The following is a 24,765-nucleotide window of genomic DNA, read 5'->3' as shown; positions in this document are numbered from 1 at the left end:
TTAATTTTCATCCGTTTTTTTCCCGTGGCTGTGTATTGCTTTATCTGCCCCATCATCCAGGGCAATGATTCCTTCCTCTGTCCTGGCTTATAGATCCTTTAAAGACTTGCTTCCTTCATTCTACGCAGAAGGAAAAAAACAAAAAAACAAACAATAAAAACAGATCTCCTGTGGCTTTCCTCTACTATTTTATTCATAGTTAATCTTCTGAGATAAAAAAGAGCAAAACCTTTTTTTTCTAGCATGACACGTACTTTTTTTTTTCCAGATATGTATTTTAACAGTCTTAAAACGACAAATCCATAAATCTAATCTGTTACTTGAAATATCACTTTTACTGTACTTCATTACATTTCTGAAATTCATTCCTTAGAACTCTTTTTATGTGCAATTTCAATTAAATGTTGTTTGAAGCTTAGACTTAACAGAAGTTTTCAGCAGGTTTCTTAGTTGTGTCCAAAATGGTTCTCACAAAGACAGTATTCCTTTCACTTCTGCATTTCAAGTTGAAATAGTAAAACAAAATTCTAATGGGAAAATTGCAGTTTGACAAAGTTCCTTAAAGCAAGCCTGAAATATTTGCAGATACTCACTGAAACTCTTAGTATACTAATATTTCTGATAAAACAGTTTGTGCAGGCTTTCACCCATGTTGTAGCACCTGGGGTATTCTAGAATGGTTATGTTTTTCTTCCCAGGGAAACAGCTGAATTACCATAAGGGAAATTGTTTTTGTTGAAGTCAAAATCTGAAGTCTTGTAGTTTGACCCATTGAATGAAATCCCTTCCTAAGCTTTTTGCTGGTTAATTAAATAATTACGTTTATGATTGCATAGCCTGTCAACAAATTCCGGTTGGTGGTGGATACTGACATGCTGCTAACTCCCACCTGTTATCCTACATTCCTCTAATCTTAGAAAAGTATTCTAACTGTCTAAAATAATACGTAAGAAATTAGTAGTACCAGTGCCCAAGATAGACATCTCCTTAATTCTGCTGTGGTCAATTTTGGATTATACAATTGGACTGTCCTTACCTCATGTACAAAATGTGCTTTTAGTAGGTTGAAAATGCATTAAAATGTTTGTCACTATGAAAAATACATATCACTGTTTTATGGGGATACCTAATAATTATGCATATTAAAAATTCAAAATATTGTTTTAAATGGCAGGTGGAGAAAAGCAACTGAAAGCCTTCAGATATACAAAGTTCACAATAAAAATCTAGACTTCATTATAATGTGCTTTTCTGCAGTATGCAATACTTTGATCTTTACTGTATAGCAAATAGTTAATGAGCGATATTGTTTTCAATTAATTTATAGATATAATATTGTTTCCTAAAATGAACCGAAAGTAAAGGTATACTGCCAGAGTTCTGCACATATTTGAAATATTCCCTTTCCAATTGCAGTGGTTTTAAAAAAGAAATCAGTGTATTATTTCCCTTTCAGTTCTATGGTGATAAACTAGAAGTGCCAGTTTGGGGTGTTTCTTTGATTATTGCTTTAGTGGCCAGAAGGAATAAATATAGATCTTCAAAATAGATGTTCAAGTGTCTTCAGAAGAAAGGTTCTACTTTGACTCAGATTTTCTTCTGGGAAGCGTATTTTATTTTTCTCAGACTCTTGAACTTTGCCCTGGCAATCTTTCAATGGACTGCAACAGAAGAGAACAGGTACAGCAATCCCAGTCTGCTGCACGTTTCAGTGGTGCAGCATCAGTCCCGTTCTTCACAGCTGCAAGGATTGGGTACTGGTTGCTAAATGGATTTTTATTCCAAGAACGCAGCAGCGCTTTTTTCCCTCTCTCTCTCTCTAGTTCTCAGTAGCTTGTTATATATTCTTAGAAGCTTAAGAATACTTTTTCTTACCAGTTTCAACGTTTCCCATCTGACTGGATAATTAGACTAACTTTGAATTACACACATTAGGAAACATCTAGGGAACAATAAAATTTGTCTCTTTGTTGTAGAGGTACATTATCTTCTGATTACCAAGGGCATTGGACAATGCCCTTAATAACGTTCTGTAACTGTTGATCAGCCCTGAATTGGTCAGATGGTTGGACTAGATGATTGTTGTATGTCCCTTCTGACTGAAATATTCCATCCCCTTCCTCTGAAATAGGTTCAGTCCTGCCTGTATTGGTTGAGATAAATGTTACAGCATGTCAGTGGCATGTCTTTTTCCATATATTGGTACCAACAGAGTATTGACAACTCTCAGTTCTTTTGTTCCACGTGGTAATCTTTGACGTTCATTACTACTTCACTTGAAAGGTGACATGATTGGCTCCTTCACATCTCTACAGATTCTCTCCAGGAAGCATGATCAAGAGTATGTTAATTTTATACACTAAATTTTCTTACCTTCTGTTAAACATTGTTTAAGGCAAAAATTTCTACTTTAGAAGGGATGAGGTGTTTACCAGAAGTCTTTTTAATGTGTCTGATACATTTAATTCCTTAGGTTCTCACTGGAAAACTGTTTTGCATTTTATAATAGCCAAAGACATACTGAAGAGTGAAGTCTTATGTTCCGAATACACCTGAGACTATGTGCTCCTTTCATATAGCGACTGTAAAAAACCCACTTTTGCTACATATAAATAGTGTTTGCAAACATTATATCGTTGTATTTAATGAAAAATGAAAAGACTTTAATTTCTTAGTCAACAAAGAATAATCTATAGAGTAAAAATTCCAATAAACACTTATCATTCCTTTTTATAGGATAAAAATAATGGAGTGGTGCCTAGGAGTGGAGATACAGTCTAAAGTTCTGGCTATTTTAAAGTTTTCAGGAGTTTTCAGTTGACTTTAGGGTCAGAATTCAGTCAGAATTTTCCACCTCTGAGTTACTGCAAGGTCAAGTTAATAGAGATAAAAAATGTCACATCTGTGTAGCCGGTGCAACAGCATTTCAGAAAATGTTTTGAAGTTGTGTGTTTGGGAATTAATGCAATTTGCCAATGCATTTCCACAAGTCCTTCTCTGCTGTCATTACCTCTACTTACATTTTTTTCTCTATTATCATACAGAGCCTGTCTTCCCTTTGGGTTAGATACTATTCCCGATTTTCATACTAACTGGTAAGATTTAGTAAAATCCCACTGAAATACAGAGGGGAACTAATTCTTTCCCCTTTGAAAAAGTTACTGATAAATATAGCCGTTGCCATATATTTGATTTTATTTTTTGGCCTAATACTTAGACACTGTTTTGTCTGTAGTTCACTCTTTTTTGATGCACGCATATTTCACCGCTAGTAGCAGCAAATATTTCAGACTGTATTTATCCATCCATCCACTCCTTGGTGGAGCCTGCAATATTGCTTTAAGAATGGATGTGTATGTGTAATAATGTGTAAGACCTGGCTAAACTCCTTTGGTCTTGTTTGTAGCAAAACTACTCCCTGAATCAGTCTCTGTTCCCATAGCAGGCTTTCAGCTGGATCGTGCCGTTCCTTATGCCGCTTGCTTGGTGGTGTTTAAAACTTTCTCCAGTGAGTATTTTGAAGACATTAGCAAAGAAGGACACATTTTAGTCTGTCATTACAAATGGCATTTTGCTATTTATCGTCCATTACCTTGTTATTTATGGTAGACTAAGCCCCACAGTTATTTGAAAGAGAATCCTCTGTCGTCAATAAGAGCGTTCTCTGTAGAACTAGCAAGTTTTCCCTGCTGCACCTGCTACTTTAATCTACATTTACTTTTATATTCAATGAATATTATTCCTGTTTTTAAGAGAAGTTAATGTCATTCTAGAGCTGAAGTATTTTCCAAATACAAATATTTATTTTGCATAAAAATATAATTTTCATATAATTTCACGTTTTTCTTATGCAGGAGTAGTAATTATTTTGTTAGTCTCTGTGTGACTTGTGTTGGATTCTTCTGATTTCTTTATTCAATGCAGACAATATCTGTCAATTGCTTTTTAGTAAGTTGTGTGTTTTTATTCTGAAATGACGAACCAAGGTAATGGAGCAAAGGGAATTGCCTCTGCCTTTTTGGGTACATGTAACCAGGAATACCATTGCCAAGTTTGGGCTATATTACAGCTGGTAGTGGTGCTGTGCTAGTGCAGATAAACTGAATCTCTTGCTTTAGGAAGGAGCAGCTGTAGAGATGAACATTGTTGGGTCGTCTTGGGATATATTTGAACACCTGACCTTGCCTTGTTCCCATTTAGGCGTTACAACTGTTTGTTATGCATGAACTATTCATTAAGTAACTCCACCTATTTATGAAACATATATTGTAGATCTTGAATGCAAAAGGAACAGTGAGGATTTTAGTACGTAATAATTTTGGTACATGAGAAACATTGTTTCATTTCCATTAGGAACAAAAAAAGAATAGTTTCAATATCAACGGCATTTGATATTTTCTATTAATTAATAATTAAGTGCATTAATTAATAAGTAAGTGCATAATGGATGCTTCAGTGTCTTCTGAGTGTCTGAACTTTAGAACACGTTGTCCCGTGAAGATCTTTAAGAAACATTGAGCATTAAATCATATGTGTAACTAAAATCTATTTTATCCAAGTCCTGTGTATTTCAGTAGCATTACATTGGGAAAAATAGGAAGAATGAAGCAAATTTGTTGTAATAATGAGCGCAAATAATGTAGCAGATAGCATTTTAGCATTGCAACTTAGCACTTCATTGCTTGAAATCCTGCTTTAAAAAACCACATATATTTAACGTTAATAATATGCCACTATGCACAGTATTGCAAAATAATTAGCATATCCAGCTTTATTGAGTTAACCTGCCATTTGAAAACAACCTGAGAAGAAGTTGGGCTTTGGAAGTACCAAAAGTCCTTATCATTGTATTGTAGTTCTCGAGTTAATTATTTTGACAGTATAGTGAAGCTCATGTCTGAATGTCAACCTCAGAGTAATTACCTACACACTGAACACAACATCTAGATATTTAACTCAAGGTTCTGAAATATGATTAATGACTCAGCATCATTTTCAGAAATTCATTTTTTAAGTTCTTATTTCATTGAAGGTTAAAATGTTTTTTGGAAATGAGCATTTCTCAGAAAATTTTAGGCTAAACACTAGTCTTCCAGTTGCATTTTCAGAGTCTTGACCTGAGAATGTTAATATTTGTTCAGTCAGTCATAAGCAGGTGTAAATTGACTGCAATAAAGATACGATATTTTATACCAGTAAACGATCTGGTTCTGTGACTCTGAATATACGTTCGGATTATGTAGCTCTTGTAACACAACATTATACAGTATTTCCTGGAAAATAAAGATTGAGTATCTTAATGCATAACAGAATGTTTATGTTTGGAGTCAGATGCTCAGTAATAGTTATCTTTTAACTTTATATGCCATTGAATCTTCCTGAAGCAAGCAAGGGAATGTGGGTATTGAGAGAGTTTGAGTTGAAACTCTGAGGGCTTGACAGCTTCCTGCTCTTAAAGGCAGGCACAGGGAAAGAAATCTTACTGTGAGGTAACTTAGGAAAGCATTTCTTAAATGACATGTAAGAAGCCTTAGGTATTGCAGAGAGGTTACATAAGTGATCTCTGGTTTATATTTATTTATTAAAGAAAAGTTCCCTCTGAATTGAAAACATGGCAAAGAGGAAGATGACTATTACGCAGTTTAAGGTAGGTCTGGGTGATTTGTCTTTGAAGTGAAATGAATTGAAAACCTGCACCACTTTGGAAATCTTGAATTCCATTCCTACAGATGTTTACCATTGTAAAAGCTCAGACAACAATTTCCACCCCTTTTACTTGAATAAATTGCTTTTAAGAGAGCTTTTAGATTAGACTTTGAACTGGAAAAGGCATAAATATGTAGAAAAGTCTCAATTGTCAGTATATTTTCTGTTAGCCACTCTGTCAAATAACTAAGTTTGACTCAACTCTGGGTTTTACTTAGGAACTCATACATATGAATGTAGCGTGTGACAATCCATTTATGTTAATGCAGGTTCCAGGTACAGATCCAGGAACACAGAGCTCCCTTTCACAATGCATTTCTAATCCTTATTCACGAAACGTGACGGCTCACCTGGCGTACCTGATTTCTTTATCTGAGTGTCCTAAGTATGGTTACAGACACCTCCCAGAACTTACTTTAGAAATGAGTATAGGTGAGCTGCATACTAATCCTTAGCACTAGATTCTATATGCAGAGTTCTGTTGAAGTCTGGGCTCCCTGCTTGCTGCAGTATTGATGAAACCGTTGCCAGAAGACGTTTGGGATTCTCTTTCCACTTACATAGCTTTGTAATACAGCCATGGCAGGAACAGAGTGCCAAGTTCCAGCTCTGCCTTCTGACAACGTTGATCCATAGATATCTTCTTGACATTCTTTTCAAAATACTATTTGCTTAAAGTAATCGTGATTAAATATATTGTCCTGGCCTTGTTATGGATCATTCTGCAGATAAGTAAAGAGATTGGATTTCCGGGAGGGTTTTTTTTTTGTGGGGGTTTTTGAGGTTGATATTTTCCCTATTTCATTTTGAAGAACAAGATTAAGATTGCTGTAGAATGTGTAAGAACTTACCTTTTTTTTTTTTTTTGCCAGGGACATTTCTTTTGCCAGGTACTACAAATGCCCGCACTGATTTGAGATTTTGATGCTAATGTGCACATACTTGACCATTAGTGAAGAGACATTTTTGTCTAGTGCATGTAAATCTCCTTCTTGATCACTTTCCAGGGAAGTAGTGCTTGGCCATTCAGATGTCCCCTGCATTTTAAATTACATTGCCCTCAGCCATTCTATTCTATTCTCTTTTGGTCAAGCTTGGTGTATAGTTTAATGCATATCATTGAATTTGCTGTGTGCCTTTTATTGGTTTGGTTACTTTAGAAGTTAGAATGTGCTGTTTACAAGCTAGAAGTGTTGGATTGATGGGTACCAGAATTCCTGTCTTGTTCTGGGTATCTCTATTCTAAATTGCAAAAGATTTTCAGAATCCTTGTGGTGAAAAGATCTACGTGTGTGTAAACACTTACATGTACAGGATTTTTTGAATATAGTTTGTTAATGTTTTGTTCTGTTTTCCTTTGGAAGATCTCAAAGTTCTTGATAGTAATAATAATTTATAATTAGCAGTAATAAATAATGAACAATAAAATAAATATTATATCTCTTTGTCATAGAATCTGAAAAAAATGAGAAGTTAAATTCTGATTGTGAATAAAAGCACTCGAGGAGGGTTGCCGTTAATTTCACAACTGCTGAATTAAACCCAAGCAGAAAGATATTTAGTCATTTGACCAGATTAAGTATTTTTTCTGGATTTTAATCTGAATCCTGTACATTTCTTACAGTTGCATCACTTACACATAATGAACCTGAGCAGAGCAGTAAATTGATATATATTGCTTTTTGTTGAATTGAGGATTTGCAAGGTTGATTTACTGAATTCAGGGTCTTGCAGATTTTCAGGAAGATTGAAAATTTTGCAGTTACTTTTTTTTCTTTTATGACTTTGTGTTCTTTAAGTCAGTGTCATAATTATGGATACGTCAAGTAAATGAATGATATTCCAATGCAAGTTGGCATAGCTTTACTCTTAGCACACGTAGATCATTGTTGGTAGCTGGCAGAAATTTTATTGTAATTACATTTCTTTAGAGTTTCGCTAAACTTATGATTTGTATACAGAATTACCAAGAACTATTAAGTTGTGATAATTAGAGTCATTTTACCAACCTATGATTTGAAAAGAATTTTCTCACAGCTTATTTAATGTTAAGGACTTTGCCAAGAAGAAGCATCTTTACTTTTCAGAAAGCCAAAGCATGACTTAACTCTTTAACATAATATTGTATATTACCCTTAATTTTTTTTTAAAAAAAACCTGCATTTGTAAAGAATTGCCAGAGTGGTTCGAAGGCGGCTAATGTCACACTAACTAATCCGTACTGTAGTTGTAGTTTAATTTTATCTTGCCATTTCAAGATAGGTACACTGTTTAACAGACATATTTCAGTGAAATTTTAAGGCAGAACAATCCAATTGTAATTGCAAGACTGACTTTGTACGTAATTCAGGCCAAATGATTGTGCTATCCAGCTCATAATTAATTTCAGTGTGTATGTTGGAAATGCAGCACATCTTGGTTATCGGTAGTGGTTCTGCAGTGCCTCTTAATGAGTTCTTCCAGTATTTTACATTTTAAACAAATACCTTCAGATCAGTAATCGCAGGTGTGTTCCATATGGAATGACTGCATCTGCCAGTCTGAAGAAAGCCTGATATAGCTTTCACTATTCTTATTAAATTGCTTATAGGCAGGAAGCACCACAGGTGAAAGTATCCTTGGTGCAGAATTTCATGGAACAACACAAAAACTAATGGGGGTTTTATATTTATAAAAGTTGCTCTAGAGAGATGCTCACAATTTCAGAAATAAGTCTGAATTATTTTAGTGTCTTGATTATCCAGTGGGCTATTTACTTTTGTGATCCGGGGAAATTTCTGACTGTTGGCTGCCAGCTCTAATTCAGGTGGTTGGTCTTTGTTGAAAGTGTCAAGTTATCGACCATTATAAAATTAGTTTATCCTGTAGGTTTGCGGCAGCTTGTGAAAAAGGTATCATATGTGTGTGTCTGTGTGTTTATGGATAAGAAATGGATTCAGGAGGATTTAGCATAGACTTTGTCCTTTCCATGCAGAATTTCTTTCAGGTTGATCATGTCTTTCAGGAGCTGCAACTGCCCTGAGTTTAGAGTTGAGTAAGAGTGCTTAAACACACCGTTCCGTTTCCTTCTTCAGCCTGATGAAGTCCCCTTGAAACTACTTCATGAAAAACGCAGACTTCTTGGTATCCAAGCACCTAATGTGAATTCCGTGCACACTGAGTGTGGCCTGAGCCCTGTAAGTCTAACCAATACTTTTCTAAAAAAACAACAAAAAAACCCCACAAACCCACAACCAGAAAAAAAAACACCACGTTTTTTCCAAAACCAGTGTGAGACACAGAGCAATGAGGATTTTAAGAAGCTTTTGATCTAAGTGGAATGACTTTATAAGATCAACCCTGGACATGAGATACATGTTTTTAGGAAAACACATTTTGAGTTACAGCTTGAAACATACAGTTACATACAGAGTCCAGAAAGCACATCAGTATGAAGGACTTGAAATTAGGTGAAGGACAGAAGAAAACACAATGATAATTGAGGTCACATTTGTGGTTGTTTATAGAGGTTTGTATTAGGTTGATTAAGACTTTCTAGGAATAGAAGATTGTTTAATTTTAAAATTCAGTAGCCAAAATATCGGGAACCAATGCAAACAAGCATGCTTCCAACCAGTGGTAGAAAAATACATTGGTTTTCATTAGATTTTAAATAGATTTGCTTCTGACTTTTTTCTTTGGGAACTTAAGCTAGAGTTTAACAAACAAAATTTGAAATATTTACTTACTTAAAGTAGGAGACAGAAGATTATTGAACAGATTTTAAAGGAAGTGTAATTAGTGCAATTAATCTAAGACAGTACCTTATTCTGCTCAATAAGCTCTGATTGGAAAATTATTATTTAAACAAGTTCAGATACGTAACTCAAAATCTAATTTTGTGATTAAATTATATAGGTTTATAGATACTTGAAGTTTCATCAATACAGCTCCTGTACTATCTAATTATATGTAGAAGAGAATTCTGTAAGGAAAAGAAACATTAGCCTTTGAAAATTCATATTAATATATTAAATAATTTAGGTGATCGATCATTTCAGGTTTCTTTTTTCTGTGTTTCCTCTTTGCCCTTTAACACTTCTCAAGAGTCAGTGTCACTTTTTCAACTGCCACTCCTAAATAAGATTGGATTTTTGTGAAAACTGAATCAAGTATGAGAGCCAGATTTTTAAAAAGTACTTGTTTCCTTCATTTCTGTGTTTTCTATGAAATCAGTGGAACCAGAATGCAGAGTGTTTTATATATTCATCTTCGTAACTCGAAAGCATTTAGCATCTTTTCAGCAGCTACCTTTGTGGCTGTGTGCTCAGCACTGATGACTGAGATGACTCTGGCTTGAGAAATGGAACATCTTGCAGATGCTCTCTCCGTGCTTAGTCCTGAGCTATATTTTCAGTTCATTTTAGAGATTAACAGGACTTAGAATTGCTCCACCAGATTAAACCAATATTGAATAAAATTTAATTTCAGTTAAGATAGATTTGTAACAAAAGTAATAGTTTCTGCTTTTTCATGGGGTAAATTTTTGCTTATTCGCCACATTTAGTATCTTTTCCACTTAATTATTGTATTGATGTTTGCGCAAAAGCCACGTATGAAGAAAAAGCACAACTGAAAAGATCAGATCTATCTGCAGACTAAAGTAGTGTGTTTGCCCTCTGATCTGTTACTACTTAAATATTAGACTCGTTTACTGCATTTGAACTGCAGGCAGAAAATTGGATTATGAATTGGTAACCTAAAATCATGTCAAGGAACACTTGAATCGTGGCCTTATAATTAGCAGTGATGAACAACTAAACTGTTCAGTCATTTCTGTCTCACTGACTTAAGTGCTTTCGTCCAACATACTATGAGGATGAAATGTGTCAGCAGTGAGTGCACGGGAAAATAATATTTGATCTGTGAGTGGCTATAAATATTTTTTTTTCTGAGCAGAAAACAGATACTTAAGGACAAATTGCAACTTTCTTACAACACTGTAGACAGGAACTAGTTGATGATAAAACTGCAAATGCTAGTTTGCACACTTGCATGAAATATGGTACCTGTGACAACAAGGAATGACGTTACATATTGTAGAGACAATCACGTAATACATCAAGTGTCACTTTGATGGAACAGTGCCAATGGAATTTACAAATGTGGCATCTATTTATTTCTGCCAGTACTGACAAGGAGGTGAAATAACATGGAAGTCATGATTACTGTGACATATTCCTTTTATGAAAATAACTGCTTTAACCCATGTTGTTATAGTAGTCGGTGTGTTCTTTTTATTTGTATTTCTTTGTTTCTTTTGATGAACCATATTTCTGTATATTTGTGCTTTTGCCTGTCAATATGATGGAGGCAAGAGCATTTAGTATCTACTGTACACTTGTGGTGATCGTTTACCCGCTTTGTGCAACTTTGTCTAACTTCAGGCAAAAAAATCCTTGAAACTGAATTGTGACAGTAAAGTGGTAGAGTCAGAATAGAGGCAACATTGCGGATTAGATTATCAGTCTTTGAAATAAGTGCTGAACGAACTTTGCAATAATGGTTAACTGATGTAGGAGAGTAACGCGGTGTCTTTCTCATTGGAAAAATCCTGGATGAGGCTTGTGTTAGTACAACAGCAGGTCAGAGCTTGCTAACTCTACTTATAGGTAAGATTTATTTGCCCAGACTATGCTCTCCAGAAACACGACTATGCTGCTGCTTTTTCTGGAGCAGTTACTGTCAGCGACAGCTGGAGGGGAGTGATTTCATGTGACATGGGGTTTGTGTGTGTGTGTGCATGTGCACACACGTGTGTTTGTAGGCCATAATAAAGTCTCTTTAGGTAGCTTTGCTGTCACACTGTCGTAGTTATTGAACCAGAAGCCTGTATGAGGGGATTTTACCATAAGATCCGGACACACGCACGATTCTGAGTCCCAAGTACTTTCAGGATTCGTGTGGTTTTGTATGTCTAACTTCAGACAATTCAAGAGTCGTCTTGATAGACTTGTACGCTGTAGATCTCAAGGTCCCATCTTCAGAGACAGGGATAGTCCTTGGACATATCACTGGAGAATAAATTTTAGCTGTAACCCTTTGAAAGGGAGAATGTTTATTAGCACCGCCCACACTTATGAAGTTTTCAAGATACCACCATTGCAAATATCTGTAACACTGATGAAAAATAAATAAGGAATAAATAAGAAGAAATAATGAAATCATTAAAAAGAAAGAAGGGATCTTGTGCTTGATACTGACCTGTAGTATAAACAACAACTCTTTTTGGCACAGTTTTTTTCAGATGGTTTCATTAATGTTTCTTCCATGGACCTGCGTTTTCTTAAAGAAGAGGACAGTCTGGTCCATTGCAGTTTCAGCTTGTGAAAACAATTAACTTGCTGCAAGCTCTTTGCTAGTACTTGCAGGAAGGCAGTGGCGAATCTGGAGCATCATCTGTATGCCATTATTATATTCTCTTACAGTACCACTCTTTTTACAGCACCAAAAAAAGAGGAGAGTTGCCTTGCGTTCAGTGGTTTAGCTGAGGTGCAGCTCCTCTGAAGGGTAAGATTTACATAGGCATTTCTGTATATATTCTATATGCTTCTAGGTATCATTTAAAATTCATTGAACTTCAGGGTAACAGTCACAATGAAACTAGATATGTATTGATTTCTTCTCCTTCACTATTCTTTCGGGATTCTTCTGACCTATGATTCTTTGCTGTAAAAACAGAAAAAAAAAAAAAAAAAAAAAAAGAAAGAATGGATTTCATGATTTGCCTATGACCTGAGTGAGTTCTCCACATTTAGCACTGTAAAAGGAACAAAGGACTATTCAATGCTGCAGTGTCCTTCTAATCTTGCAGTAAAAAATGAGCTGGGAAGAGCATGTTCTTTGAGGGAGCTGTAGAGAGTCTTGCCCTTTTATTCATTTTAAAAGAAGGGACTGAAAATGAATAAGGATAACATATATACATTAATTCTAAACAATGCTTTAAGCCTGCCTAAGAGAATGGGGAAAATGTATGGAACTTCTCTGCTTATATTTTGCTTTCGAAATGTAGTGTTTCAACAACATGCTCTGTGTATAGGCAGAAAATGTTGGCACACAATGAAAGCTAAATTAAAAAGAGTTTTGAAATCCTTTGAAGAAAGATAGTGGGGGGGTTTCATTGTTATGTTTAATAAGGTGAACGAATGTATCTGCTAACTTAAATATTTCAGTGTCTGGCATCAGTATCAGCTTTTGGAGGCGGAGACATTGATGTGCCTAGACCACTGTATGACTCCTATGGTATGCCATACAGATTACTTAGAAGGCATAAATAGAAGGATGATATCGTCCTGAGGGGAAAATGGGCCCCTAAAAGGTACTTTAGGATAATGAAGTTCCACTGATGCCTTTCAAAATCAAAGCAACTGAGACTGATAACTTTGGGCTTCACCAATTTAGTAGTTTCATTTTGTATCAAAGCACAAGACCTTAAATACAATATTCTGAAATGATGCTGCTACTCTACCCTTCTTTAAAAAGAAATTATTTTTTTATAAGTATTGCCTCGTTTTCGTTTTTGTTTCAAATTTTCTTTGCTTCTGGCCTTCCTGACTCAAACTGTTCTTGAATTTCAGGGGTTTTAGCCTAAACATTAACTACCTCCACAACTCAGTCATTTCAACAAAATGATTTATTTTGCATGCTTGTCTCAGGTAACGCAAGCTCAGTTCTGTGAGTTACCTCAGGGAGGATGCAAAGCTTCTTAGGAGAGGATGTTCAGGAATCACTTAGGGCCAAGGACTCCATTCGGAGTATTAGATGAATACTCACACAGAATGTGCTCTTTGCCCAAAACAAAATCTATTTCTCGTGGGTGTTTGTAATAGCTTTCTGGAGCTGAATGCAGCAGTTACAGTAGTCAGCATGAACATAATAAAACATTGCAAATACATAAGCAAGTTATTAAGTAAATTAAATACCAGTGTTTAGATCTCCGAGGAGTGCTGCAAATAGATTATAGCTTATTTGTCTCTGTTCTGTAATTCAGGAAATGAACCAGTACTTGTTACAAGGATTTCCAAAGATTCAGAATTTTAGGATTTTCAGAACATAGCTCGCTCTTCTCTCTGTACTATAAACCAGATTAATTAAGGTTCTTCAGAACAGCTCTCTTCATTCTAGAAAGCTGTCATTTGAGCTTGACTTGAGAGGATTGTTTTTTCTTCAGTAATTGTAATCATACTATTACTGATACATGACCAAATATATCTACTATATCTAGTCTTGTAGGTGAAAGATGTACAAATTAAACTCACAACTTAGATCACTTTCATTGCAATCTGGCTTTGTAAAAGCACTGATTCTTCCATGTATTTAAGCATACTTCTTTTGAATTGGGTGCAAGCCCTTTAGAATAAGATGCAACCAAATAGAGATTTGTTTTTTTTAACTACTATGCCTTTGATAATTATAGTCAGGTTTCCCAGCAGCATGCTCCGCTAAAACTAAGTTAAATGGTATTAATATACTTTGAATTAATAGACATGCTTTATTAGTAGATTCATCTTCTTTTAGAAATTTTTTGGTGTTAAGAGCATACTAGTAAAATTAACACTGCAACTGCCCTATTATTTTGATGTTACAATTAACCCTCCTAAACCAGAAAATATGTATTAATTTTGTATCTTTTTTGGACAGAATATTGGAGGGTTTGTTGGTTTTAAACTATTTTCTGGAATTATCTTGTAATGCCTAAAAAAAAGTTACAACAATGTTATAGCATATCAGGTACGCTTATTACAAGATTATAGTTACAGATTATTAGCTGGGCATTAATATTTACCAATTAATTGTTTTGCAGGGGAAAAAAAAAATGCACCAAAAAAACCACAGCACTAGAATGTATCTAACTCCCTGGTTCTCTCAAATTCCCCAAACATTATCTTTTTAGATACAGAAAAGTTTCTTTAAATACAGCTATTCTTATGTGTAGGGTCTACGTTATGAGTTGGAAATTGTATTTGTACTTCAGATGGATTAAGTGAGGTGTTTTGACTACAATGCTTTGCATCATCATGGAGACACTTGATTCAGACAGCTCAGTCACTGATAGTTTGACGATTAGTAGTTCAGAGTGTATCCTTATCAGTGTATCCCTGTCTCAACCAATTCCATCTGCTGCCTATGGGGTTAGGGTCTGCCATCGCTGGTTAAGAAACATTCCGAATCACTACTTGCTTGCTTTATCTCAAATTTGGAAGAGGAAGTGCACCCATTTCAGGCTTCAGGGTTGCTGTTTTGCATTCAGCTTGGAACACCAGATGGATGTGCTGCAACCTGCTGTAGTTGACTCTGCTTTGAGCTGGTGACTTGTCCTTCAGCAATCTCCATGTGTCCCTTCTAAGCTCAACTGTTCTGTAGTGCTGACGTTGTCAGACTACTCAATATTTAGGGGCCATGAGCAGCCTTCGTATAATATCTGGACAATGCCCTTTGTTTGTGTTTCAGTCTTCTCTGGTAATTTTATATGAGACTATATATCTTTTCCAATGGGGATTATTTTTGTAAGTTTTGCAGACGATGACATATTTGCAGTTCAGAGATCCAATATGGAAACTCGCTGATTTCTCTGAGGAGAAGCTTAACAGATGGCAGTCAAAAGAGAAAATAAGGGATTGTATTTGTTTGGGTTTTTTACAAGTGAAATGCTAACTAAATATCTACAGTTACCAACAAAGAACTTCAGAAATATTTTGCTGATAAGAAAACAAATGTGGCAAGGGGGAGCTACAGAGCTGTGCAGAATGAGAAGAGAAAGCAATCTAGGCCATCCTGGTTTGACATTCATCAACAAAAAAAGGAGGAAAGAAATAACCCAGTTGTGTACCTTGGTACCAGAATGCAAAACGCATAGAATTGTTACTTTAAATCAGACTATTCCTACAGAATAAAAGTAAATACCTCGCACACCATTCCTGAAAGGTTCCAAACTATCAACTGAACAGCAATCGTTATTGAGGTCTGAGTCAACAGAGCATATGTAAACCAGCTTTTTTTGCATATGGGCAGACAGTGGCGACACGCTGTTGGGTTGCTACAGCCCTTGCTGGAAGGAACCAAAAGTAAATGCAGAAAGCTGATTCAATGTATGTGTTGTGATTCAGTATTTAAAATAGTCCTTGGACTGACAAGGAAATTCTTGTTGCTCTTGATTCCCATTATAGATTTGTGTGTGTGCAGGCACCAGTCCATTAGGATCTGACCTGTCATTAACATCTCATTTCTGATCAGTCATTACTCAACTGTTGTGAGATTATTATAGATTTACCAGTTAGCTCTTTTATAAACCAAACCCTAACACGGTAACTTTTTTTTTTCCTGTATGAGGATTGTATTATCAGGCTCAGATTTTTAAAATTTAAGGTGAAGTGTTGCCCCCTTACAAATAAAAATACAAGAGAAAGTGGAAACTATAAAGATTTATTCTTTTTAATCTGTAAGTAGCTTTTGAATTGATGTGCATGTTGAAGTGTCATTCTGTGCCAAGGAACAGTCACTTTGTGTCCTAGAGGACAAGAGTATCCTCTGTAATTGTGGTTTGCCAATACAAGACTTTGGGAGGAATTGGAGGAATTCCTGCCACCCCATCTACCTCCTTGTCCTAGCCTACCTCCTGCTCTGCTGACGTAGCTGTTAAGAGCACTGCAGTGACATGGGTTGGGGAACTGATCTAGCGTTAAAGAACTTCAAGAAAGTTTGCTGATGTGGTTCATAGTATGGCCATGGAAACAACTGTGCTGGTAGAATTAATGGCATTGCAGTGTGGGGAGAGGAATAAGTAACAAGCTGTGGGAAAAAGGGGAGACTTCAAACCCTTGGATGACCTCATATGTCATCAAACTGAAGCCAAAATGTGACTTTCCATCATTTCAAACAAATATGGAAGAATAAATCAGAGATACATATTATTGTAAGAAAAGCATAGTGTACCATAGATAACATATGCAATTTTATTTCGTGTTGTGCACCAAATATATACAGACAGCATGTGATTCTGAGTCATTGCAGTGTTCACTACATGCTGTAAACAAAATAATTGGTATCCTAAACCTGTCACTTTCAGTGTTTTCTTAGAGATTTTCTATTTTCATTCCATTCCTTGTAGAATGTTATAGGGCTTTTATTATTTTTAATAACAATAAATCTCATTATTGTGGGTAAACAGGACTCCATGCATGTTCATAACTAGAACAATGATGGCATATGTAACCTGATGTATATTCTGGCTGCTGCAAACATATTTCTCAAAAAGCAATGCAGTTATTTGGCTATTTGTAGTCTTGATCATCGCTGAAGAGAAGGAAATCTGTATCGTGTCTTATTTCCATGTTTGTTGTTTGTTTCATCTGTAGTAGCCATTACCAGTGTAGAAAACCAAGGTTTGTTTCATGAGGGAACAAGATATAAGATCAGCCCGTTAACTCTTGGATGTGCCAGAAGTTGCTTATTTCTTGAAGTGATTAACAGGAAGCATAATTCATACAAGAGATGCTTTGTGCCTTATCTGCTAGTGTGACTTGATGGTCCCACTGTTGAGCAGGATGCCCACACTGGTGGCTACCTGGGTCCTTTTTGCAGGAGGGAAAGAAATCTCTGGTTCTGCTGGGCAAACATAAAGTAAATTGACCATTACCAGTTATTCCCCACTGACTGGAATATGACACTGCAGATTAGAAAAGGCACTTATAAACTCTGAGTATTATAACTTTCTTAAAAGAAGTGCCATTTGCCTACCTTGGAGGTAAAAAGCATCATGAAAGCAAATGTAAAGTGCTTATGTTCAAGACTAAAGGTGTGTCTGTGAACTACATTATAAAATATGAAGTATGGAATAGATTTCATGTCACTTACATAGTATCTTACTCTTAGATAATTTGATTTTTTCAAATTTTTTGCTTGCAAAAAATACTTAAAGGAATGATCCAACCTTGCAGTTGCAGAACGTGGGATCCAGTGATGTTTCGTGTGTCCATTTCAACACAGCAAGCCAAATGGATCCATAGCACAACCAAAGTCAAGGGAGTGAACTTGAGCTCGGACTGTACTTGAGCCAGGGTATATAGGCAGATGGGACAGACCCAAGTAGCTCTCAGACCCAGAGCAAAGTATATTTTTTCAATGAAAGTGATAGCAAATTCCATAATGCGTTTGGCACTTGAATTCAAAATGTTCTATATGATTTCAGTTTTGAAAGCCACCTCTGTCAAGCTCAGTATGTTGGTTTGATTTGTGTTCCCTTATGTACACGCATGTCCATACACAGTTCTCTCCAGATACCAGTTAAACAACATCATATAGTTAATAGTCAATTTTATGTGGCTAATGTTTTTGATGGTTTCCGGTATTTTAGCACTGATTATTTCCCACCCACACTCTTATGGTGTGAAGTACCCATGTTCTTAAATTTAATGAAGGTGGAAGATGCTAAGCAGATATTTTGGTATCTGGAATACCTTAAAAAAGATCCAAAATTAAATAGCAAGGTTTTGAAGATACTGCTTTGAATTCAGCATGCATGCAAAGAACAAATTTGGCAGAAACTGAAATACATGATTACTGGATTTTTTTAAGCAAGCTTGGTTTTAATGTGTTGAGGGCTATTTTTTTCTGATCTTGTAACCCATACAACTTCTGTCAACTTTTTTGAATATCTACCATGACTGTCAAAAGAATGCATAGTAGTTTGTATGTCACGTGGCCCAAACTGCTGTCTGTCAGTGGGGAGTTTGTTTCAGTTCAGTAGTGAGATGAGCATTTGCTCACACAGAATTTTACCTTGTCCTTTGTCCCCTGTTGTATCCCATTGTTACTGGGATGTAAATTACTAGGACGTATGTTTTAACTGTTTGTAACATGTGAAAGAATTGCTCTTTCCTTTTCTTGACTTAGTGGTTGCATAATTGTGTAAAAAGGAAAAATTTTACTTCCATGTCAATTGGTGTAGAGGTGTTACGTAATTGTGCTCTATTTTGGCCACTTCAATGTCATTTTAATGATTAGTCACTATAAAAAGCTACGTGGAAAGAGAGATTCGAAATGATGAGTATAGCGAAAAGTTTTTTGGTTTGGGGTGTTGTTTTTTTTATTCTTGCTGTTTTATTAAATATTTTTAGAAGGGAGCAGGAGGATTAATGAGATGGTTTTGCATCAGTGTGTCCAAGCAGTTTTGCTGTTAGAAAATAAATGTGTTGCTTTTTATTCTATTTATCTTAAAAAGAAACAAGAGTGACAGTATTTTTAAAGTATAGTAAGTAGGCATTAAGACAAGAGTGATTTGCACTGAGACAGGGGAGTGTGGATTTTTTCCTCTTTCATATTGGTCAAGCACATTTCCTTGAGAGCGAGGGAAAAAGATGGCAGCCTGTTCCAGAGGTATTTTTTCTTCTCATTTCATCTATAGAATTTCTAGTTTTATTTTTGAGGACAACAGAAATCTGTTTCAGGAGACAATCTTGGATAAGATATACCCAGATTTGCATCCACTCCATGGATGAAGTGTGAAATGAACAGAATGCAGTGAGTATACTTTGTGTAAAGCAAAACCATATCTCTATACTGTTATCTGGTTTTGTGTGTATCAATAAACGTATGGTCTTGTTAACCCTCGGGACTTTATCACAGGTGGTATGATATCTTTTTTTTCTTCTTTTCATTAACTCCTGATGTCATGAGGCTGTGGAATTTTTTTCAAAGTGTTTTTAAAGAAGTCTCTTATCCATCACCAATGTGAAGAAAAATTTGAAAATGTTTTTCATATGCTTTCTGAGTACTCTCAGTACCTTATTTTCCTTCTAGGTGATCCTCGCTAACTCCAAGCTCTGTATTTTCCATAAACTTGCATCAACCTTTTCTAGGCACTGCTGTCTTTCTCAAATCGGTACATAGCTCTAAGCATCCCCTGTCTATTTGTGAATTGTGCATCCTGAAATGCAGGCTGTTGTAATAGCCAGAACAGTTAGTTCGTCATCTCGTGCTTCATTGCCTGTAAAGCTGCTTTGAAAGTCCTTAGTTTTGGCCACTGGTAAAATCCCTGGTTGTAGAATTTCGAAGTTCTTTCTGTACAAAAGAGAAGTGAATGTTTTTCTCTTCCTCCATGTTACTACAATGGCTAGTGAAGCAAAGTTAGTCAAAACTGACATATGTTCCACACTGTAATTCTGATGGATAATTCATAGGGAACCAAATAAAGACATAGCAGGAAACAGCTTGTTACCAGTTCTACTCCATGGACATCTGCTTCAGGTTCTGCTCTTCTCTTGAGTAATATTTTTCTATACTGGTTATTTTTCTTATCCTTGCTGATATGTGTAGCTTATACCTCTCAAGATTGTCTCTTAAGTGTTAAGTTATGGTAGTCTTCCCATTAATGAAATCCACTCTGACTTCCATTATTAAGCACCGTAGGGCAATTGGCATCATTTTTAGTATGCATGAGTAAGAATACCAGTTTGCATAGAACGTTATTTTACTTGTTTTAGAGAGATGGAGGAAGAGCTCTCTATTTGACTTCATATGCAGAGAAACATGTATCTGACTTTTGAAGTCCAAATATTGAGCAGATGTGGGGCTTCCCAGAATTTCCTGTTCATAAGTGCTTGGAGAACAGCATCAGTTTTTCTGGATCAGCATTCTCACTTATCCGTTTACAGCAAGAAGTGACAGCCAGAATCAGTTTTCTTCCCATATTCAAAGAGATAATTTAGGAAGGAAAAAAAATACATCAGTGACTTGATGAGATGGAGCAGATGGGTACATTTTATATCAGAGGTTCAATGGGATCTATATTCTAAGAATCTGCTTGAACCAAATCCTGAAATTTCATATGGAAGTATGACTATGCTCATACTAATAGTGCCATTGAAAAGTATATAGGAAGTCAGTAAGATTTGTCTTAGGAAGAGGTGTTACATGTGGAACTGTTCATTGGAGAAACAATGTGCAAAATCAGCAGCAAAAATGAACAAACCCAAACAATCTTGATGTATAATGCTCCAACGTGACAGTGCAATCCTTGTCTAGTGGTGTTAACTGAAAGTGTGAAGGCTTAATTGAAGATTGCTTTTTGAGTAGGAAGAGTCATGTCTGTCTTAAAACTGCTACTTACGGACAGCATTGTAAGCAGCCGTAGCTGCAGATGTAACAAAATAGCTGCTGCGTAGCAGAATTATGATGCTGAACAGTAGCGATGCGGTTTTAGTGCCTAGAGCCACCAATCAGCTGGTGGAGTCCCTCTGTAGTAGGTACCACACGGTCCTTTTCAGTCTGGGCAGGTGGTGAGAGTAAGGCAGGGAAACCACAGATAAACTGGTTTTGCAGAAAAGTAGAAAGAAATCGTTGTGACTAGCTTCATGAGAACCAGTGGAAGCCTAACAACTGGTGAAGGTGTCAGCAAAGTGAGGAGGGTGCTGTGTATGAGTTCAAAGAGCAAATGATGTAAATGTGCACCATGCGTCAGTTAATACATCTTTGTTTTTCTCGTGGTTAATATGAGATCAGCTGTTGACAAAGGGCAGTGCGGAAGATACTCTGGGAACGTGTAAAGGGAAGAATATTTCTTCCACAGAAATGCATTGAACTGTTCACTTCAGGCAATTGAATGGCAGAACCATCCTATTTGACCAAACACACTTTATTCTGTCTTTTACGCTCTAATTTATTCTCATAATGTTCTGTGAAGTCCTGCTTGGAGTGTCTGTTCTCAGCATAAAACTGTTTGTCAAATTTCTATTAAGCTTAAGGTGAAAAATTAATGAGCCGTTCACTTCTGATATTTCAAAACTAATACTGCTCTATTATTAATGCAGCAGAAAGTCAAAGTTGTGAGCGCGAACAATTACGGTTCAGTGTTCAGTCAGACTCCACTTTTTTTCTGTATTGTCGGGAGGACACCATTAAAACAGTGTCTCAGGTCATAGAAGGAATTATTTTAATGAATTTTATCAGTAAACTTTTTAGACAGTTTTACGTATTAACTTTTTGTCAAATTCTGGCAGGGATGACTTTAATAAACAGATAATGATGGAATATAATATTCTGTCAAATCTTTCTTTGAATCTGGAATTTAAATAAAAATTAAGAGAAAATCAATTCTTATAACACAAACTTTTTAGAGAAAAATAAATAAAAGCCTAATTACATAATACTGGAGAAACTGTGGATAAAGTAGTATTCTTTTTCTAGAGAAGTATGACATTGTGACTAACTCTCTCCTGTTCAATATGCTCTGATTTTTCAGCCTTGGCAAAAGTCACTGAAATGATGGTAAAATTGTACTTTAACCTAGAATTGGGTAACATATGGTACACAAGTATTCCAGTTAACTCCTCCCAGTACAAACTTTTCAGAAATCTCAGAATATGTTACCAATACCAGAAGTTAAGTGATAGAACATTATGAAATGCTGGGTTACAAGTGTGTATCCCAGACGGAGCAGTATGGAAACTGGTGCTCAAGGTTTGTGCTTGCATTGAAAAAGAAAACCCAAAACACAGTCACTGCAAAAGCAGGAATGTGGTCTTCACTTTCTATGCAGCAGCTTTCTAAGGATTGCCTCTTTTTGTGCTCCTCAAATTAACTGAATAATTGATTAGCATATTTTTGTTCTTGCATGACGTTATGCTCTCTAGAGTCTTAAAATAGAGCAAGGAAGAACCTTGCAAAGTTCTTTCGATACATTGGAGTTTTTTTTATGAAGTTGCACTGCACTGTGTTGCAGTTGGTACAGGACCAAGCCCAGGAGGATTTAAAAACTGAATGATTGTGCTTTAACCAGTAGCTCTAGAAATCTCCAAATTTTTCTATGTGTGTGGAAACTCAGTTATTTTCAGTTACAGGGGGATTTTAAAATATGCATGAATCTACTGATATTGTGAGGTTTGTGGTGTGGTTTCTTAAGATCTTTAAGGCTGTTTAGTATGCCCTTACTCCAAGCATCCTTCAGCTGAGCCTTCAGCCTTCCATCACAGAAACATCCCCACATTTACAAAATACAGTCACCTCGCTGTATGGAATCCACTTTCAGTCAATGAGATGGTCAGATTGTATTCTTTAAAAGAGGAAAGTGTATATTAAAATTTTCAGACTTTTTGGTATGCGCAAGGAAGCACATCTTATCAAGTTGCTGGTCTATCATCAATGTGCATCCTCTGTGGTGTGTTTCTCGTCAGAGTTCTCACAAAAGCTTGTTTGGGTGATAGCTCACCCCTTAGACAGTGCTAAGTAGCACAGCTTCTGTAGAATTTAAATGTTTTGGCATCCCCAGCAAAACATATACGGCCTTATCAGTAGCAGCATCATTTAGTGCAGGCAGATACTTCTGCATGATTTCAGGCTGTTTAAATATCTGCTCTTCCCTGTAAGGCTGTGTTCAGTTCTTACTCGAATTTGAAAGTTATTGTTGATCAGTAATTCTATTTTTCACTGATTCCTTTAACTACACACCAGTTTAATTTGTTGTGTTTTAAGTCACACACAATCTAATAAATGTTTGAACTCTTTGACAAGTTTTTTTTTTTTCTTGGGGAACTATTTTGTGGCACATATTCTTGAAGAATTTTTTTTTTTTCCAGTAAAGTACAAAATAATAGTTGGTTTAAGCTTTATGGATATTTTCTCTTTTTTTTTTTGTTTGGTTGATGCAGAAGAGAAATCTTCTAATTATCATCATTCACTAAATTGCTGTTCTCTTTTCGTCATTTAAGATGGAAGCTACAGACAAAATCGACTGAACCTCACAACACTGTTGGTACAGCCAATTTCTGCAGTGCTTGCCAAAAAACTCGTTTCCTTACCTGAGGACGCTGTGCAAAGAGATAGGTGTATACCCCTCCAGCTGCCAGCTACAGGTAATGCTTTTTAAATAATCTTTTCTTCTAACTATTAAATGTTATTTCACAGACTTTCAAGAGACTCAAAATCTGTTTTCTATAACTGTATATAACTAAAAGCTTTAGCTGATTATGGGTATGTTTTGCGTAGCTACTTTCTAGAAGCGACTGTGAACAATCTAAAAATTATGCTCCCAAAATCTGATAGATGGAAGTTTGTGTTAAAAAAAAAAAAAAAGTCGTCTCTCAGTATAAGGCGTTAAGCTGTAATTCTTGATATTGACTTAAACCCCCTTCTGTCTCTATCTTCCCTAGGAGATTTTGTTAGTGCTGCAGTATAGTTTATTAGGCCTTGTTTTACTGCTAAGAATGTGATTTTAACATTAAGGCACCAGTAGGAGTCTGAAAGTTATTCTGTGTCTCTTTTCTGTTTCTGGCATAATACTACTCTCATTCTAAACAGTGATATGTCCTTCTGTGTTCTTTAATTTGCATCTGCTATAGAATAAACAATGTATTGTTTTCTGAACCTTCGGGCACCTTTCCTTCCAAGTTTCACCAGGAAAACGGTCATCATGATAAGAACAAAATACCCTGAGTAAAGCTAGATGCAATGAAGTAATACACTCAGAGTATCTCTTCAGAGAAAACACCATTAGCAAAGTCATACAGATTATTGCTTGAACAAACTTATTGCTGATGTGGGGAAAAAAGGTGAGAATATGGTCTTCTAGCAAAGATACTGCACAGTGTTTCGGTGAACGAAGGAACATCTTCCAGATAACTTTCCAGATGAGATGCATGTTTAAATAGTAATTCTGTCTTGATTTTTGTTTTGTGCTAATCTATCTTTCATCAGAAAAAAAAAATGCAGAAAAATTAGCATTTTTATTTACAGTGCTTGTTTAAATGAATTGATTTGAAGCAGTAGTCTTGGAAGGGGGAGGCAAATTAAGTTAGCCACTGTATCCTGTGCTAAATACAGTGATGGGAACAGTAAAAGCAAATTTTAAGGGCAACCATTGTACTATCACATATGTGCTGTATCACTTGTTTATTGGTTTTGGAAAGTTATTGTGGAATAGGAGTACAATACAACAAGTCATGAAAAAGGTTGATTAATTTTATGGCTTGTGTTAGCATTTGTAGTTATACAAACTAAAAAAAAAAAAGGCAGAAAGACCTCATGCTT

At 35.9% G+C, this 24,765-nt stretch overlaps 1 protein-coding gene across 1 annotated transcript in view; it reads left to right on the top strand.

Annotated features, from left to right (window-relative positions):
• The window catches only part of NAALADL2 (N-acetylated alpha-linked acidic dipeptidase like 2), a 263,692-nt gene that overhangs the window by 120,564 nt on the left and 118,363 nt on the right, over positions 1-24,765 (top strand). The window contains exon 6 of the mRNA XM_086618639.1: positions 23,448-23,591. Coding sequence (XP_086474765.1) covers positions 23,448-23,591 — 144 coding nt within the window. The remainder of the gene's footprint in view (positions 1-23,447; positions 23,592-24,765) is intronic.

The sequence above is a fragment of the Tauraco erythrolophus genome, chromosome 11, assembly GCF_009769465.1.
Source record: "Tauraco erythrolophus isolate bTauEry1 chromosome 11, bTauEry1.pri, whole genome shotgun sequence".
NCBI lineage: Eukaryota > Metazoa > Chordata > Aves > Musophagiformes > Musophagidae > Tauraco > Tauraco erythrolophus.
Note: the sequence above shows the minus strand (reverse complement) of the source record. Positions and strands in the feature narration are given on the sequence as shown.